The sequence below is a fragment of the Lynx canadensis genome, chromosome B1 (assembly GCF_007474595.2).
Source record: "Lynx canadensis isolate LIC74 chromosome B1, mLynCan4.pri.v2, whole genome shotgun sequence".
Lineage (NCBI taxonomy): Eukaryota > Metazoa > Chordata > Mammalia > Carnivora > Felidae > Lynx > Lynx canadensis.
Genome location: NC_044306.2, coordinates 82,123,910 through 82,145,117, shown reverse-complemented (window position 1 = coordinate 82,145,117; position 21,208 = coordinate 82,123,910). Strand labels below are relative to the sequence as shown.

At 35.8% G+C, this 21,208-nt stretch overlaps 1 protein-coding gene across 2 annotated transcripts in view; it reads right to left on the bottom strand.

The window, feature by feature from the left end:
- The window catches only part of ANAPC10 (anaphase promoting complex subunit 10), a 110,107-nt gene that overhangs the window by 80,685 nt on the left and 8,214 nt on the right, over positions 1-21,208 (bottom strand). For both annotated transcript variants that reach the window (XM_030312996.2, XM_030312995.2), the window contains exon 3: positions 3,450-3,540. In XM_030312996.2, coding sequence (XP_030168856.1) covers positions 3,450-3,540 — 91 coding nt within the window. The remainder of the gene's footprint in view (positions 1-3,449; positions 3,541-21,208) is intronic.

Genomic DNA, 21,208 nt, shown 5'->3' with positions numbered 1-21,208 from the left:
AAAAGAGAGAGGGAGGGAGCCAAAACATAAGAGACTCTTAAAAACTGAAAAAAACTGAGGGTTCATGGGGGGTGGGAGGGAGGGGAGGGGGATGATGGGCATTGAGGAGGGCATCTTTTGGGATGAGCACTGGGTGTTGTATGGAAACCAATTTGACAATAAATTTCATATATTAAAAAAAAAGAAAATAAGGGAGAAATGCAATAAACTATTCACTAATTGCACAACTGCCTTTTTACAAAGATGTCTGAGTGCTGAAACCACAGTGCTGCCACAAGATAGGTCCTAGTGTTCATCTGTTAACTAGTACTTTTTAAAAACCTAAAACTAATCAACAGAGATGACTGAGCAGAAAGTATAGACATTATAAAACGCAAATTGAGGGACATTCGTTAACATAACTGGTCTAGGGGCACCTGTGTGGCTCAGTCAGTTAAGCCTCCAACTTCCACCCAGGTCACGATCTCATAGTTCATGAGTTTGAGTCCTGGATCAGTCTCTGCAGTAAGGAGCTTGCCTGGAATTCTCTCTTTCCCTGTCTCTCTGCCTCTCCCCCACATTCTGTCTCTCAAAATAAATAAATAAACTTTTTAAGAAATGTATTAAAAATAAATAAAACTAAATAACTGGCCTATTATCTTTAAAAGTGCCAAGATCATGAAAGTTAAGAGTGAAGAAATGTTCCAGATTAAAAGAGACTAAAGAGACGTGACATCCAAATTGAACCGGTGATTCAACTCTACTGGCACAATTGGTAGAACAGGAATGGGGCTGTAGAATTAAATGTATCAATGTTAATTTCCTAAGGATGTATTATGGTTATGTAGGAGAATGCCTTTGTTTATAGGAATGACATACAAAAACATTCTGAAGAGCTGAAATTATATTGGTAACTTACTCTGAAATAATTTAGAGGAAAAAAACTTGTACTATACTTGCAACTTTTCTCTAAGTAGGAGATTGTTTCAAAATTCTTAATCAACTTCCCTTTTTGTAAAACACTTGTTTAAAAATGTGTTCCTCGAGGCACTTGGGTTGCTCAGTCGGTTAAGCGTCCAATTCTTAATTTTAGCTCAGGTCATGACCTCACAGTTCATGACTTCAAGTCCGGCATCAGGCACCACACTGGCAGTGCAGAGCCTGCTTGGGATTCTCTCTCTCCCTCTCTCTCTGCCCTTCCCTTGCTTGCATTTTCTCTCTCTCTCTCTCAAAATAAAAAATAATAGATAAAAAAATAATTTTAAAAATTTTTAATAAAATAAAAAAAGAAGAAGAAAAAGTGTTCCTCAAAACCTTGGGTTTCCCTAGTGACATCAAGGGCTGAGTTAAGCAGGGAGGGCCTTAAGTTTCTGAGTGTTTTAATAAGCTTGAGAAACAGCTGAATACTAATTACAAAATGTTTTTTAAGTCTAGACTGCTAGATCACATCCACCCTCTGTAACTGCATAGGGTGTGGCCTGAACAAATTACTTAATTTTTCTAAGTTTTAGTTTCTTCATCTGTAAAATAAGAAAAATGATAGTGCCTACAGCTTACAAAGATATTTGGAGGACCACTTAAAAATGATATATATCAACAACTATTTAACGCCTGATAAATTTCACAGATTTTTTAAAATTATTTGTTCAATATGCTAGCCTTCCATATAAAATTGTATTTGTAAAAAAAAAAAAAAAGCCTGCTATTCTAATATAATACAATTAAATTAGGACACTCATTATATCAGTTTTAAGTGATAAACTTTGTTGTCATGGAAAAAATTTGCTCTAGGCTATACAGTATAATGGTTAAAAGCACAAGTTCTCAGGTCAGAAGAGCACTTGCCTTCAGTTGCAATTCTGCCACTCATTTGCTGTGTGATCTTGGCAAGTTAATTTATCTAAGGATAAAAATAGCTGTAGAGCAATAACACTACTAAGAATTTATCCAAAGGATCCAGGAGTGCTGATTCATAGGGTCACATGCACCCCAATGTTTATAGCAGCGCTATCAACAATAGCCAAATTATGGAAAGAGCCCAAATATCCATTAACTGATGAAGGGATAAAGAAGATGTGGTACATATATATAATAGAATACTACTTGGCAATGAAAATGCATGAAATCTTGCCATTTGCAACAATATGGATGGAACTGAAGAGTATCATGCTAAGTGAAATAAGTCAGAGAAAAACAGATATCACATGTTTTCACTCATATGTGTAATTTGAGAAACTTAACAGAAGACCAGGGGGGAAGGGAAGGGAAAAAAAAAAAATAGTTACAAACAAAGAGGGAGGCAAACCATAAGAGACTCTTAAATACAGAGAACAAATTGAGGGTTGATGGCGGGGGGAGGGGTAATGGGTGATGGGCATTAAGGAGGGCACTTGTTAGGATGAGCACTGGGTGTTGTATGTAAGTGATGAATCATGGGAACCTACTCCTGAAGCCAAGAGCACACTGTATACAGTGCATGTTAGCTAACTTGACAATAAATTATATTTAAAAAAAGAAAAAAATTGCTGTAGAGGTTAAATGAAATGAATGCATAAGGCTTTTTAGCAAAGTATCTGATATTTTTAGTCTTTAAAAAAATATTAGGTGCTGTTTTTATTTCTGGCATGTACATATTTAATACACAAGGGCAATAGTTGGCATACTACACCCCAGTGGGTGAACTCTGCCCGCCTCCTACTTTTGTTAAGATCAAGTTTATTAGAAAAGCTAAACTCAGCCAGTATGTATTGCCTGTGGCTGTTTTCATGCTATAATGGCCTGAGTAGTTGCAACACAGACCTGATAGCCCACAAGGCCTAAAATACTTATTATCTAGATTTTTCATAAGAAATTTGCTGATCTATACCCTCGGTGAGAAAAACACACTAAAAATACAATACCATAAAATGTTAAAACAGATGATATAAGTGGAGAAAGATAACCAAGGTACTGGTTTCCATGTGCCTCAGTAAATTCAAAGCAACTGAAAAACATATGGTTATTTTCCTTTCCCCAAAAGTAAGCATTTCAAAACTGAAAATGTCCCTCGAGGTTCTAAATTAAAACATTTTTTTTTTCCAAATGGAAATACAAATCTGAGAATTAAATGAATAGTCTATACCTAAACAACTTACTATTATCACTCCAGGTGTATTCACTGTGATGCATTAAGGCATTGCATTAGGTCATAGGCAAAGCATATTTTTCCGAAATAAATCACACATGAAAAGTATATTTACGAAATCTCCATGTAAAAGGACCTGTGTAAAGTACCATAAAGAATTCACAAAAGACAAGACAGGGTAACTTAAAACACAATCTAAATAAGCAGAAAAATAATCTCAAGGCGTATAAAAACCAGTTAAGTGCATTTCACCATAATTTCTATATTTCTTTAAATTTTTTGTAAATAAAATAGATTACTTTGTCCACTTAACCTACACAAATAGAAAAATCCAAAAATGTATTACCTGAATTGGATGTTTACTAAATGAGGCTGGGAGCCATCTGATTGCCAGTAAGTTTCAAGATTGTCATCTCGTAACTGATCCACTCCAAATCCTAAAACACAAGTGACAGTAAGTTCTCACGAAAAAGAAAGAGCTATATATTCGAAATATAAAATTACCATACACATTTGTCCAGAAAGTTTGATAAAGAGGATGGTCAATACTCTAAACTTTAAATTAGAATTCTTCCATCTTCTTAAGAAGATCTCAACTCTTAGAATATCATTTGCACACACAAAATGTTACATTAGGGCCAACTGTTCTTGGTTGTTGGCTTTAATTTTTAAAGAATATCTCCTAAATAAACTCTAAACACAGCATGTCTTCAAATCCAGCTTATACTTTCTACAAGGTGGTAATAAGACTGATCCTCATGTCCTACAAAATCAGGTTTTATCAAGTTCAAGATGCCATACATCTTTCTTGTGACAAGAAAAAGGACACCTTAGAAATATTTTCAAAAATCACATACATTTTGAAGCCAAGTGTTTCTGATCAACATTCTGATTAGTCAAAAATTAAATTTGCCCAGAATTGCATATCTAGCTATTCTAGATAACTGAAGTAAAAATAACCTGTATTGCTTTTTTATTAAAATCATAATAATGCATACTAATTGTAGAAATAATTTAATGGTAAGGTGTGGATGTTTCAAAAATATTTAAGAAAATTGATCTAATTTACATTTTAATTTTTTGAGTAGTATATTCATTATAGATCAAATTCAAAAGGTACAAAAAAGAACATGGTGGAAAGTCTCTATCTCCCCCACCCCCACCATCCAGTTTCCCTCCTCAAATATAATCAATGTTATCAATTTTTTATATACTCTTTCACACATACTATACACATATATAAGCAAATGCATAATTCTTTTTTCCCCTCTACACAAATAATGGCATATGATAAATAGCTCTACACTTTGCTTTTCTTTTTCACTTAAATTATCTGAAAGATTCTTCCATATCAATAATAATAATTAATAATAATAACAGCAGCAGCAAATACCGATATCACATTCACTATGTGCCAGGTACATTCTAAGCATTTTATATGATTTTATCATGTAATGTTTATTTAACTCATATAGTAACTCAGTTAACCTAAGCAGCTCCCACATTTTTTAAAGGTTATACAATATCTCACTGTCTGGAAATGTAATAATTATTTAACCAAACCTCTATAGGATACTTAGACTGTTTCCAATGTTTTCCTATTACAAATAACACTGCAGTAAACATCTACCTATCTAAAATCTTCAAATGCATATCAGTATTTCTGGAGGATAGACTTCTAGGAATAGAATCCTGGGTCATTTGAATTTTTAATTTGATAAATATTGCCAATTTCTCCTCCAAAATGCACCCTCACCAATAATGTACGAGAACATATATTCCTTTATGTAACCAGTAAAACTTGTGATATTCTGAAATCTTTATACTAGATTTTGAAGACTTAGTATAAAAACATTAAATATCTCTATTTAATAATTTATTATATATTGATTATATATTAAAATAATTTTGGATATATGGAGATGAAATAAATTATGAAAATTGTATCTTTTTAAATTTTAATAGGGGTACTGGATAGTTTTAAATTACATACGGGGTTTGCTAGATTTCTCTTGGATAGCACTTCTCTGTACTCATGCTAAAATGAAATCATTCTTTTAAGTATTTGCTAACCTGATAGGTAAAAACTTATTATTTCAAACCTTCATTGATCATTTATATTTCTTCTTATAGAAAACACCTATTCATAACCTCCTATATTTTCATTGCACTTTGGTCCCTTTATTGATTTATAACTCTTTTACTATTATGGATATTAACCCTATGTCTGTTCCATGTGATTCAAATATGCTCTCCGCAGTCTGAGATTTATATCTTAAATCTTCATATGCTGCATTTACAGTATACACTATTGAATAAGAAAGGTTCTTCCAGGGGCGCCTGGGTGGCTTGGTCGGTTAAGCGTCCGACTTCGGCTCAGGTCATGATCTCACGGTCCGTGAGTTCGAGCCCCGCGTCAGGCTCTGTGTTGATAGCTCAGAGCCTGGAGCCTGTTTCCGATTCTGTGTCTCCCTCTCTCTCTGCCCCTCCCCTGTTCATGCTCTGTCTCTCTCTGTCTCAAAAATAAATAAACGTTAAAAAAAATTTTTTTTAAGTCAAAAAAGAAAGGTTCTTCCAGAGAAAATAATTTTTGCATTAAATTCTGAAGTACTAGTAAGAGTTAACTAGGTAAACAGGTAGAAGGGCAAGGTTAAAAACCATTCAATAAAGAGAAAAACACATAATGGCACAGAAAAGGAAAAGTGGAATCTACAGGAAACAAAGGTAGCTTTTGGTAGCTAAGGCTACACATTGGGTTGCATCAGGAAATGAACCAAAGACATATGAAAGGAGTCAGATCATACAGACTCTTATGTACTAAGATATGAAGTATAAATTATCTTGAAAAATATGCCAACCTACACAAGAATTTTTAATAGGTAAGTTATATGATCAGGAAATAATCAGATCAGAATCTTCAGATAGATTCTTCATTGCCAGGGAGGGAGAAACCCATCCTAAGTAATCAAAACTCCAAGTGATGATGGTCTGAATTCAGACAGTGACCAAGATAAATGTTAAAAAATAGCTTCCTATTGCACCAAAGAAAATCTTAAAATATAAAAACTGGGTTCTCCATTACTCACTCTGTAACTCTTAGATCTGTGCTGTGCAATATGGTGGCGACTAGCTGCATGAAACTATTGAAGAAATATGGCTAGTTCAACTTGAGATTTGCTATAAGTGCAAAATATATATTGGTTGAAGACTAGTATGAAATGCAAACCATCTCACTAATAATAAGTCTAGTTATCTTGAACTAAAAACATATTATTACATTGGGGTGCCTGGGTGGCTCAGTCAGTTAAGCATCCAACTTCGGCTCAGGTCACAATCTTGCAGTTTGTGGGTTCAAGCCCTGCACGGGACTCTGTGCTGATGGCTCGAAGCCTGCAGCCTGCTTCAGGTTCTGTATCTCCCTCTCTCTCTGCCCCTCCCCAACTCGTGCTCTGTCTCTCTCTCTCTCAAAAATGAATAAACATTAAAAATTAAAAAAAAAAAAAACAAAAACCATATTATTACAATTAGTTGCACCCATTTCTTTACCCTTTTTAATGTAGGTACTAGAAAATTTAAGTTACACATGCAACTTGCATTATATGTCTTTTGGACCATACTGCCTTAGACCATGCTTCTTTCTTTACATGTTATTTCTAAGCCTAATTCAGAATATTCAGTTCTGCAAATTATAAGATAAGAAGTTGTTTTGGTACTAACATAAAGAGTTCTTAAGTTCTAAATCCCTTTTTCTTCTTGTCAGTTTATGAGTTCCCTAAAAGAGGATAACTCAATTACAGGACTCTTCCTTAAGAGCTCCACCGTTAAATGTTCTATTGATTAAAAGACCTTTTGTCACATATTTTATTTTAGCTATTTGGATAGTTTTCTTTCTCTTTCATTTCACAATTTTACAAGTGTGTGCTCAAAGAATTTCACAAAATGGTGTTTTTTCTTAACAAGTAAAATAAACATTAAACAAAAAACCTGAATAACTTATCCAGAATAAGAGGATGTCCTGTAACTCAAAACTAGTCATTTTAAGTGTCTTTCTAATTGATATTGCTTATGAAACTCTAACAGTATAACTAAGTAGGTACACTCTCATCAAGAATTAATCAGTCTAAGTCTTTACCTCTGGAATACTAAGTATGATTATCAGCTTCTAGTTCTTCAAAATATGTCTCACAAACAGAACCTCTTACAAGCATCTGTTTATGTGCCAGTGCCATAGCTCATAGAGTAAGCTTCTTTTCCAAAGCTTCCCATTCAGCGTTGTATCTGGATTCTTTTTAGTCCAAACAAAAGAACCAAAAGACAGACCTGTGATAACTGCTTTGATAGGTATCATGATAATGCACTCAAACAATATTATCCAGAAAAAAACTTTCATATGATGTAGTGATTCATAAGTCGGTGGTTCACAGTATGGTCCCTGGACCAGCAGCATCACTGCTATCTGGGAACTTATTAGGAAATCTAAACCTACTGCATCAGAAACTTTCAGCATTAACCTGTTTAAGAGTCGGTATTTTAATAAATCCTGTAAGTGATTACTAGGCATGCTAAAATTTTAGAACTTTTATGGCAAGTCTACTCAACTTGGGCACTACAGATAGTGTGCACTGGATAATTCTTTCAGGAGCAGGGGCTATCCTGTGCATTATAAAATATTTAGCAGCATCTCTGGCCTCTACTATTTGTCAGTCACAATCTTCCCCCCAAACCAGCAGTTGTATCAATCAAAAACATCTGCAGATATTACCAAATGTATCCCTAGGGGGTAAAATCATCCCCAGGTGAGAACCACTGCTCTAAGGAAAAGAAAACTAGCATTCACCTGTGGTTACTGTTATTGTTTAGTAAATATCTACTCTTCTCTACCCATCCTCCAGGAGAACAAAATGATTCTGCACTCCAGTCATAGTGGAGCTTAATCATGACTTGTTTTGGTCAACACAATGTAAATGAATGTGACACAAGCAGAGGTTTTAAATGTGCTGGCAAGGTCTAACTTGGCACCCTTCTAAATGTTGGCACCCCACTAAGACATTGTGCCTGAACACATGGAGCAGGCCTAGACCCAAGTCACAGCCTAGAGCCAAGCCATAGCCAAGCAAAAAATAAATTTTGTTATAATATGCCACTGAGAGATTAGGCTTGTTTGTCACAGACCATTAGTGCAGCAAGAGCTGACTAACACAACATCAATAGATGAGATACATTTGAGTAGCCCAGTTTAGATTGCCTCTAGGAGTAAAACAGCCATTTTCACCTCAAGCATATCTTTTAACACAAATCCTTCCACGTTTGCCAGGGTGCTATTATAACTGGGGCATATGTGTTGACTCTGAAGACACAAAGATAGAAACACGTGGTCTCTGCGGAATTCATTTATCTAATGCACTATCTATGCTGTGACTATTTACATCTATATCTTTTAACACAAATCCTTCCACGTTTGCCAGGGTGCTATTATAACTGGGGCATATGTGTTGACTCTGAAGACACAAAGATAGAAACACGTGGTCTCTGCGGAATTCATTTATCTAATGCACTATCTATGCTGTGACTATTTACATCTATATCTTTTAACACAAATCCTTCCACGTTTGCCAGGGTGCTATTATAACTGGGGCATATGTGTTGACTCTGAAGACACAAAGATAGATAACACGTGGTCTCTGTGGAATTCATTTATCTAATGCACTATCTATGCTGTGACTATTTACATCTAAACTAATTAAAAATAAATAAAATTTAAAATGATTTTTCAATAACACTAGTCTCATTTAAAGTATTCAACAGAGAGGTGCCTCAGTGGCTCAGTCAGTTGAGTGTCTGACTCTTGATGTGGCTTAGGCCGTGATCCCAAGGTTGTGGGATCGAGCCCCACATCAGTCTCCTTGTTGAGCATGGAGCCTGCATGAGATAACTATCCCCCTCTCTCTCTCTCTCTCTCTCTCTCTCTTTTTCTCTCTCTGCCCCTCCCCCCTGCTCATGCTCCCACTCACTCTCTCCCTCTCTCTCAAATAGAATAATAAATAAAAAATAAAGTACTCGATAGCTACACATAACTAGCAGCTACCTCCCTGTACAGTCCAATATGTTCCACTGGCCAGCACTGAGGAACTGAAGCAGATAAATTACAATATAAAGAGTTAAGTGCTATAATAAAGAGATGAAGAAAAAAAAACACAAAAAGCGGTGGCTAAACAACATGCTACTAAACCACCAATAGGTCAACAAAGAAATCAAAGAGGAAATTTAAAAATACCAGGAGACAAAGGAAAATGGAAATGCAACAGTTCAAATATTTGGGACGCAGCAAAACCAATTCTAAAAGGGAAGTTTACAGAGATAAAGGCCTGCCTCCAGAAACAAGAAAAGTCTCAAATAAACAATCTAACCTTACACTTAAAGGAGCTAAAAAAGAACAACAAATAAAGCCCAAAGTTAGTAGAAGGAGAGAAATAATAAAAAGCAGAACAGAAATAAATGAAATAGACTAAAAACACAATAGAAAAGATCAATAAAACCAAGAGCTAGTTCTCTAAAAAGATAAGCAAAATTGACAACCCTTCAGACTCATCAAAAAGGAAAAAGAGAGAAAGAGAGGGAAAGGGCTCAAATAAATAAAACCAGAAATGAAAGATGTAACAATGGACATCACAGAAATATAAAGGATTGTAAGAAACTACTATGAAAAATTATATGCCAACAAATTGGACAACCTAGAAGAAATGGATAAAATTTCTAAAAACATATTCTCTAAGACTAAATCAGGAAGAAATAGAAAATCTGAACAGACTAGTTACTCGTAATGAAATTCAAATGGTAATCAAAAAACTCCCAACAAATGAAAGTCCAGGACCAGATGGCTTCACAGACAAGTACCACCTTTTAAAGAAGAGTTAATACCTATTCTTCTCAAACTATTCCAAAATATAGAAAAGGAAAGAAAACTTCCAAATCCATTCTACAAAGCCAGCATTACCCCAAAATCAGACAAAGATGCTGCCAAAAAAGAAAAAAAAATTATAGGCCAATATCCCTGATGAATATAGATGCAAAAATTCTCAACAAAATACTAGCAAATGAAATTCAACAATATATTAAAAGAATCATTGACTACAATCAACTGAGATTTATTCTAGGGATGCAAGGATTATTTAATATCCACAAATCAATCAACATGATATACCACATTTTAAAAATGAAGGAATAGGGGATCCTCAGTGGCTTAGTCAGTTGAGTGTCTGACTTCAGTTCAGGTCATGAGTTCCTAGTCCGTGAGTTTGAGCCCTGTGTCAGGCTCTGTGCTGCCAGCTCGGAGCCTGGAGTCTGCTTTGGATTCTGTGAGTCCCTCTCTCTGCCCCTCTCCTTCACTCATATTCGGTCTCTGTCTCTCAAAAATAAATAAATGTTAAAAAAACTAAAAAAAAAAAAAAAAGGATAAAAAAACATATGATCATCTCAATAGATGCATAAAAAGCATTTAACAAAGTACAACATCCATTCATGATAAAAACTCCCAACAGAGTGGGTTTAAAGGGAACACACTTCAACACAATAAAAGCTATATATGAAAAATCCATGGCTTACATCATACTCAATGGTGAAAAACAACTTTTCCTCTAAGATCAGGAACAAGACAAAGATATCCACACTCACTTTTATTCAACAAAATACTGGAAGTCCTAGCCACAGCAACCAAATAAGAAAAAAGAAATAAAAGGCACCCAAATTGGTGAGGAAGAAGTAAAACTGCCACTATTTGTAAATGACAAGATGCTGTATATAGAACACCTTAAAGACGGCCAAAAACTATTAGAACTAATAATGGAGTCAATAAAGTTGCAATACACAAAATTAGTAAACAGAAATTTGTTGCATTAATGTACACTAATCAAAAAGTAGCAGAAAGAGAAATTAAGAAAACCATCTAATTTACAATTACATCAAAAAGAATAAAATATCTAGAAGTAAATTTAACCAAAGAGGGAAAGACCTGTACTCTGAAAACTATAAGACATTGATGAAAGAAACTGAAAACGATACAAATGGAAAGATATACCATGTTCACAGACAGAAAAAAATTGATATTGTTAAAATAGCCATACCTCCCAAAGCAGTCTACACATTCAGTGCAATTCCTATCAAAATACTAATAGTATTTTTCATTGAACTAGAACAAATAATCCTAAAATTTGTATAAAATCACAAAAAGGCCCTGAATAGCCAAAGCAATCTTGAGAAAAAACAAAGTTGGATGTATCTCAATCCCAGATTTCAAGCTATACTACAAAGCTATAATAATCAAAACAGTATGGTACTGGCACAGAAATAGACACATAGATCAATGGAACAGGACACAGAGCCTAGAAATAAACCCACACTCATATGGTCAACTAAACTATGACAAAGGAGGCAAGAATATACAGCGGGGAAAAGACAATCTCTTCAATACAGGGTATTCGGAAAACTGGACAGCTACATGAATAAGAATAAATCTGGACCACTTTCTTACACCATACTCAAAAATAAACTCAAAATGGATTAAAGACTTAAATATAAGACCTAGAACCATGAATCTCCTGAAAGAAAACATAGGCAGTGATCTCTCAGACATCAAGCCTCAGCAACACTTTTCTAGATATACCTGTTCAGGCAAGGGAAATAAAACAAAAAATAAAATATTAGGACTACATCAAAATAAAAAGCTTTTTGCACAGCAAAGGAAACCATCAACAAAACAAAAAGGCAATCTACTGAATGGGAGAAATTATTTGTAAATGATATAGCCAATAAGAAGTTAATATCCAAAATATATAGAGAACTCACACAACTCAACACCCCCCAAAACAATCTGACTAAAAAGTGGGCAGAGGGCCTAAATAGACATTTTTCCAAAGAACATTACAAAAGTTCCTCAATAAATTAAAAATAGAAATACCATATGATCCAGCTATTCCACTACTGGGTATTTACCCAAAGAAAATTAAAACACTAATTTGAAATGATGTATGTACCCCTGTGTTTACTGCACCATTACTTACAACAAAATATGGAAAGAACCTAAGTGTCCATCAATAGATGAATGAACAAGTTGTGCTATATAAGTACAATGAGTTACTTAGCCATAAAAAAAAGAATTAGATTTTGCCATTCACGACCACACAGATAGACCTGGAGGGTATTATGCTAAGTGAAATGAGACAGAGAAAGACAAATACCATATGACTTCACCTATGAATCTAAAAACAAAATAAGTGAACAAACAAACAAACAAACAGAAACAGACTCATAAAAACAGAACAAACTGGTGGTTGCCAGAAGGAGGGAAGGGGCTGCTGAGGGGTGGGCAAAATAGGTGAAGGGGATTAAGATATACAAATATCTAGTCATAAAATAAACCATGGGGATTAAAGTAAAGCATAGGGAATATAGTCAATAATATTGTAATAATGTTGCATGGTGACAGATGGTAACTACACTTATTGTGGCGAGCATCGTGTAATGTACAGAACTATCTAATCACTATGGTGTATACCTGAAATTGATATAACATTGTGTGTCAACTATACTTCGATTTAAGAAAAAAAAAAAAGATGAATTAACTAATTTCTTTATATACTGTCTTCTCTTGGCTTCTATCCATTATCTCCTACTCTCCTAGTTTTCCAACTAGTTCAGCGACCACTTCTCCTTTATTGCCCTTTGCACATTCTTATTCCTGCTATTCTGCCAGGCCTCAACATCTTGAAGAGCCCTGAGGCTTTACTCTTTTATTCAAAATACAATCTGTCCTTAGGTGAGTCAATCCAGTCCATAGGCTTAGAATATCATCAGTATATTGATAACCCTCAAAATTTGTATCTCCAATCTAAACCTTTCCCCAAGAGCCCCAAGCTTCTGTAGTCAATTGCCTAATAAACACCTCACTAGAATGCTGATCTAAAAACTAATGTATTTGACTCATAACTTTGTTTTGACCAAAAAAAAAAGTATTTATTTCCCCACACACACTATCAACTTAGGAAATACTGAATTATTCTGCCAGACACTTAAGAGTCACTCTTGAATCTTTCCTTTCCCTTAGTAAGTCATAATTTTTCCCACCTCTAAAAATACATCCCAAGCCATCATTTCTCTCCATTTTCAACCATCAGCCTAGGCAAAAACATCATCATCTGACATAAATTACTATACTAGCCTTTCTTTCCCTGGTCTTCACCATTACTCTACCACCAACCATTATTCTCAGTGGCCATGGTGATTTTATTTTTTTAAACTCTGTATCGGATCATCTCACTTTCCTGCTTTACATCTCCAGTGGTATCTCTTTGTATTTCAAATCTAAATTGTACTTCAAATCCAAATTCTACCAGAAATTCATAATCTGACCATGTCTAATTATGTCTCCAACCTCATGTCCTCCTTACCCACTATCCACTAGTCACACTAGACTTCTTTCTGAACCTCAAACATGCCAAACCATTTAGCTTAGAGCCTCTGAATTACCTGTTTCCTGTGTCAGAGAGATTCTTGTCTGAAATCTTTGCACAATGGATTCTTCCTAACATTTATATCTCAGCACAAATTTCATTTTCCACGAAAGGCCTTTCTTGATCTATTTCTTATCCTGCTGTTTTATTCTCACCAATGCACATAATGCTATTCAATGAGAAATTCACTCAATGATCACAATTGTCAGTTATAGCGTGAACTTAAAAAGATTTAAATTTAGTAACTTTTTTAAAGAAAAACAGAACTTACACCATTGAATTATGCCTCTAAAATTAATTAATAAAAGCAATGCCTTGGTAAAAGATATAAATCAAGTGGAAAATATATCCTGGAAGATGTTCACAAAATACAGCCTCACTAAATCCTTGTTTTTGTTGGCTTGTAAAGTATCAAATATAGAGTCAAACATAGAGGATGTACCTATTTTTCCCCTTAATTTTGTTTCCCAACCTGGTATGAATTTAGTGCTTACAGAATTAAATGATTAAGTTACTCTAATAAGACTCTCTTATAATGCTAGCAGCCACACAAATCTGACCTTTAGTTTTTCCAGTCTCTTGGGCAGAGACTGACAATTGTGCTGAATTGTGGAATTGTTTTGTGATGTGTCTTCAATTAAGCTGAATCTACTAAATACATTCCAATTTTAATCTGAGTGAAATATTGAACCAGTATTTCCAGAGACAGAAAAATAACTTTTCAAAGCTCTATACTACTACCACACTATAGCAGGCAAGTAAATTTGTACCTCCAACAAACTGTTATTAACATTTTGAAAGTTTATTAAAATTCTTCCATATGTCACCTCTCACCTGAATTCTTACACGTCTTTTAAACGACTTCTTCGCCGCTAACCTTGCTTCACTTCAATACATCCTCTACACTTCTCAAATATGAACAAATACTGGTTTACTCTGCTACTTAAAGTTTTTCAATGGCTGTATACAGTAAAGTGTCAACTGTTTAACAATGATCAGGCCTCTACCTAACTAGCTTTGCCTAGGCCACTTCCCTCTGTTCTAGTTTTACCTGAAATTTTTGAATGAGCTATGTTTTGTCTCAGCTGTACACCTTTGTGCATACTGTTTCTCTTGCCTTTATGTCCTTATTCGGTGAAACCCTATTCTTGCTCCATCATGTAAGATAAGCATCTCCATGAAGCCTTCCCTGATCTGTTAGGCAGAATCAATCACTTCCCTTCTCAGCCACTACTACACTGAGCCCATGCTTAGTAGAAAGCAATACGATACCACAGAACCTGACTGCCTTGAATCGCAGGATTCCCACTAATCACATGATCACTATCAAATTACTTAATCTTTCTGTACTATCATTTCCTCATTTGGAAAATGATAAAAATAACAGCAGATACTGCATATACACATAAAGTACTTAAAACATTTAGTAAATGCTAAATAAAAGTTATAAATTATTATACTGTAAAATAATGCCTAGTTTAAAGCTATAATTCCTCCATTAGATTGTAAACTCCTTGATAGCCAGGGTTCTATGCTTTTTATCTTTTACTCTCTAACAGTGTTATAGATTTCAGCAATTGTCTGCTGCCTAAAAATGAAAAATACCTGACCATAGCATAGCAAAAGCTAAACAATTAACCTTCTCATTAATTGCTATCTCATTAATAAAGAGTAGTCATTCTTTTTTTTTTTAATGTTTATTTATTTTAGAGACAGACAGAGCACAAGTGGGGGAGGGGCAGAGAGAGTCAGAGACAGAATCTGAAGCTGGCTGCAGGCTCTGAGCTGTCAGCACAGAGCTTGACGCGAGGTGTGAACCCACGAACCATGAGATCATGACCTGAGCTGAAGTCAGACACTCAACCGACTGAGCCACCCAGGCACCCCAGTCAGTCATTCTTTATGTATAATCATACAATGGTATTTCACTGATGGGCCCAAAGGTGATGGAAGTAAAATGTATGACACAAAACTGATGAACTGCATCACTTTTGTACCTAACACATTTTGTAGCAATCCCACCACTCTCCTGGCAGTGTTAGCTATTGTTCTCTTCTGTACCTCCAAGATGTCAGAGCAGTGGGGCATCTTCAGGGAGCCAGGTATGTGTTGCCCTCCGCAAAATTCATAGCATAAAAGGATGTGAATGGACATTGATTTATACCCCATTATTGACACAGTAAGCCACCAGTTTGAATTATGCTACTAGGTCAAGCAATGGGAAGTGTTCGATTTGAGCAAATTCACAGAACTATTTGATACTATGAAGAATATTAGAAACTTCTGAAGCAGTCCAGGATGTAGGAAGCTGGAAAAAGGCATCACTCCCATTCAAACAAGAAGAAGCTAGATAAATTACAAACTCATAATTTTCCTCAAAAACATGAGAGCTTGAAACAACACAGCAACCCAAAAGCCTAAAACCCAAGAAGGGGCAACTCTCAGCCTCAGGAGAGAAAGGATATATAGCTTTTCCCAACTGTGGTAGAGCATGGGAGGAAGGAACAATGACCAAACACATGAGACATAAGGCAGAACTTTAACAAATTGCTAAAGGCCAAGTGTGGGCTAGCATAAAAGTACAGCAATCTTGGTAGTCCCAAATATAAAGTGAACTCACACTGACCCTCAGACTCTTTTTCCAAGGACCTTCACCACATATATAAGAGAGCAGGAGACTAGAAAGGCTACTTCAATGGTTGCCTGAAGAAGGGAAGTGACCACCACTGCAGGAAAAGCAAAAAGCCCCACCCTCCCTGCCAAACCCTTCTCTCCAACAGAACAGAGGACTTAAGCTGCTAAGGAATGAGCATCAAACCTACTGACTCCAGGACAGATAAGACCCATCCTTGCAGGGAGAAGATTAAAAGAAAAAATCCTCCATGCCTGGGGTAGAGGCAAGAAACAGTCCTTCCGCTGGGGGTAGGGCAGAAAACTCTCCCACAAAAGACTAGCCACAGATACAAGGCAGAGTTTGGCTATCACACGTAGGAAGGACCGAAATGCTGAGAAAGCCCTACCTTGGAGGCCAGGCACACAAGAGATGTCTAAGATTGAAGCTGGACCAGGAAACCAGAGAAGCCCTACCTCTAATTCCCTACACTGAGTAAAAGGTATAGCATTCTACGGCTGAAGGCAGGGAAAGAGCATGGAGAGACACCCTCTGAAGCACAGAGGTACAGAGATAGCTGAAAACTGAAAGTGGAGGAGGAACATTAAAAAACTCCTCTTGTGGGCACAGTTAATAGAGCTTGCAACTCTTGATCCCAGAATTGTGAGTCCAAGCCCCATGTTGGGTAAAATATATTTTAAAAAATGGGGTGCCTGGCTAGCCCAGTCAGTAGAATGCGTGACTCTTAATATCAGGGTCCTGAGTTCGAGCCCCACAGTGAGCGTGGAGCCTACTCAGAAAAGAAAACAAATAAAAAAATAACTCTTCTGGTTGGAGAACACAGGCAATAACCTCTTTGACATCAGCCATAGCAACTTCTTTCTACATATGTCTTCTGAGGCAAGGGAAACAAAAACATAAATTATTGTGACTTCATCAAAATAAAAAGCTACTGCACAGTGAAGGAAACCATCAACAAAACTAAAAGGCAACTGATGGAATGAAGGAATATATTTGCAATTGACATATCGGGTAAAGGGTTAATATCCAAAATATATAAAGAACTTGTAGGGGGGGCCAGGGTGGCTCATTTGGTTAAGCATCTGACTCTTGGTTTCAACTCAGGTCATGATCCCACGGTTCATGGGTTCAAGCCCCACGCTGGGCTCTGCGCTGGCAGTGCAGAGCCTGCTTGTGATTCTCTCTCTCTTTCTCTCTCTCTCTCTCTCTCTGCCCTTCCCCTGCTCACCTGCTCTCTCTCTCTCTCCCTCAAAATAAATAAATAAAAACTTAAAAAAAAAAAGAACTTGTAAATCTCAACACTCCAAAAATGAATAATCCAATTAAAAACAAGCAGAAGACATACAGATGGCCAACAGACACATGAAAAGATGCTCAGCATCACTGATCATCAGGGAAATATAAATCAAAACTATAATGAGATATCACCTCACACCTGTCAAAATGGCTAAAATCAACAACAGAAGAAATGACAGATGTTGGTGAGGATGTGGAGAAAGGGGAACCCTTTGGCACTGTTGGTGGAAATGTAAACTGGTGCAGCTATTCTGGAAAACAGTATGGAGGCTCCTCAAAAAGTTAAAAGTGGAACTGCCCTTTGATCTAGCAATTGCATTACTAGGTATTTACCCCCAAAATACAAAAATACCAATTTAGAGTAATACATGCACACTGATGTTTATAGCAGCATCATATACAATAGCCAAATTATGAAAACAGCCCAAGTGCCCATCAACTGACAAATGAAAAAAGATGTGGCATATATATACACACACACACACACACACACACACACACACACACACTAGAATATTACTCAGTCATAAAAAAGAATGAAATCTTGCCATTTGCCATGACATGGATGGAGCTAAAGAGAATTATGCTAAGCAAAATAAATCAGTCAGAAAAAGACAAATACCATATGATTTCACTCATGTGGAATTTAAGAAACAATACAAATGGGCCAAGGAGGAAAAAAGAGAGAGGCAAACCAAGAAACAGACTCTTAACTATAAAGAACAAACTGATGGTTACCAGAGGGGAGGTGTGTGGGGAAATGGGTTAAATAGGTGATAGGGATTAAGGACTGCACTTGTTGTGATGAGCACTAGGTGATATATGGAAGTATGGAATCACTATATTGTACACCTAAAACTAATATTATACTGTATGTTAACCAATGGGAATTTAAATTAAAAAAAGACAAAAAAAACCTCTTCTGGCAACCCCACCACCATTAAGCACTGGGCATATTTAGAGGAATTTGAACCCTGTGAGGTACTGAAGGTAACCACACAAAACAAAACAAACAAAAAACCAGGTCAATTCCTAACTAACTCAACCCGCACAATAAAGGACTGACAGTAGAAAAGAAGTATCCATTTCAAAGTGTAACCACCATTTCTGTCAGTATCCACTAACATGATATTTAGCATTCAATAAAAGATTAGGACACTCAAACATGCAAGAAAAACAAATATTACCAAAAGGCAAAACAATCAATAGAAATACACTCAGAGATGACCCAGATGTTGGAACTACTGGACAGAGACTTCAAATAACTATGATTAACATATTCAGGAATCTAGGGGAAAAAAATAGATGAAATGTTTGAACAAACAGGAAATTTCAACAGAGATTAAAAACTTCTCAGGAGTCAAATGGAGGGTCAGCTGGCTGGCTCAGTCAGTGGAGCATGTGACTCTTGATCTCAGAGTTGTGAGTTCAAGTCCCACGTTGGCTGGATAACTTAAAAATAAAATATTTCCAAAAAAAAAATTTTAAAGGGTCATATGGAAAAGCTATAAATAAAAAACCACCATATCAGAGATGAAACTCAACAAAGCCAAAGAAAGAAGTAGTGGACTTGAAGCTAGATCAATAAAAAAATATCCAGAGGAAAACAAAATGAGAAGAAAAAAAAAAAAAGTGGAAAAAAAAAAGCACCTAAAAGCTATGGGACAATAACAAACGGTCTAGAAAAATCAAATAATCTAACATATGTATAACTGGATTCACAGAAGGACAACAGAGAAGAAATGGAGCAAAAGAAATACTTAAAAAAATAGTGACCATGAATTTTTGTAAAATAATGCAAGACCTCAAACCAGAAGATGGAAGAATCTCAGTGAATCTCAAACAGAATGAAACACACACACACACACACACACACACACACACTCTGACACATCATAATCATTCTACTGAAAAGCAAAGATCTTAAAGGCAACTAGGAAAAAAGCTACATTAACTATAGCAGATTTCTCTTCAGAAACTATGCAAGCCAGAAAATAATGGAATGACATCTTTAAAGTAGTAAAATAAAAAATCTACCAACTTAGAATTCCATGCAGGGAAAATATACCACAGTACTAAAATCAAAATGAAAAAGTTTTCAACCAAACATTGCTGGCAGACCTACAATACATAAATATGTTAAAGAAAGTTCTTCAGGTAAGAGGAATATGATACCAGATAGAAGACTTGAATCCATTAAAAGAAATTAAGTTCCAAAAACTGAAAAAATTAATAAAAAGTAGTTTTTATTTCTTAATTGCTTCAAACGATAATTTACCTTTTAAAACAAAAATAGCACCAATATATTCAGCAGTTTAAAATATGCAAAAGTCAAATGTATGACAAAAATGGCATAAGGATTAGAGGTAAAAATTGGAAGTATCCTTTTGAAGGATTCATATACCATACCTATGGTGGTATACTACTATGAAGTGATGATTAGAGATATATATTGAAATCCTTAGGGCAGGGGCGCCTGGGTGGCTCAGTGGGTTAACCTCTGACTTCAGCTCAGGTCATGATCTCGCGGTCTGTGAGTCCGAGACCCGCGTCAGGTTCGCTGACAGCTCAGAGCCTGGAGCCTGCTTCGGATTCTGTGTCTCCCTCTCTCTCTGCCCCTCCCTTGCTCACGCTCTGTCTCTCTGTCTCTGTTTCTGTCTCTGTCTCTCTTTCTCTCTTAAAAATAAAGATTAAAAAAAAATTTAAAAAAAAGGAATCCTCAGGGAAACCACTCAAAAATATCAAAAAGGATGTATAACCAATAATGTTAATAGTGGAGATAACACAGAATCATAAAAAAAATACTGAATTTACCCAAAAACAGGAAAAAAAGAGAAAAAACATCAATAGGAAAAAAAAAAAGGAAAATTCCAAGATAGTAGTTTTAAATCTAATGACATCAAAAATAATGAATAATTATAAATAAATAATAACCAATAAATGACTCTCAATTAAAAGATGAAGAATAACAGATTAAATTAAAAACCAAGGGGCGCTTGGGTGGCTCAGTCAGTTAAGCATCTAACTCTTGATTTCAGCTCAAGTCATGATCTCATGGTTCAAACTCCTCATCAGGCTCTACACTGACAGTGCACAGGTTTAAATAAATTAAAAACCAAGACCCAGTACTATCTATGAGAAATCCACTTCAAATATAAAGATATATATAGTTTAAAAGGAAAAGGAAAAACATCCAGCTTCCAGTCTGACACGTAAAGAGCTTGGAAAATGTCACTTTCATCCTCACAATAACAATGAAAAGAAGCCAAACCTACTTAAAAATCAATAATACATCTTAGGTCTTAAAGAGAATTCAGGTCACAGGGTAAAACCACCACCCAGGAAACTGAAAAACAAAACAAAACACAGAATCACAGCTTACCGGAAGTAGCAAATGCTGCTGGAGTCAGCAACTGGTAGGAAAACTTTAAGAGTAATTGACCAATTGCTGGCAACTAAGTGTAGACTAAATTGAGAGATAAAAACTCCTAGAAGCCCAACCTTAGGAAGAGCTGCACCTTTTCAAGAATTTTACCTCTAGGTAAATTTTACCTCTAGGAGCCCCACCAAAGTAAAGATCAAAGAAAATTCTCCAGTGCTTCCTGCAGAGATAGCGGAAAAGTAATCACTGTGAAATACACGCAGAGCATCCTGCTGTCCTTAACAAAGATC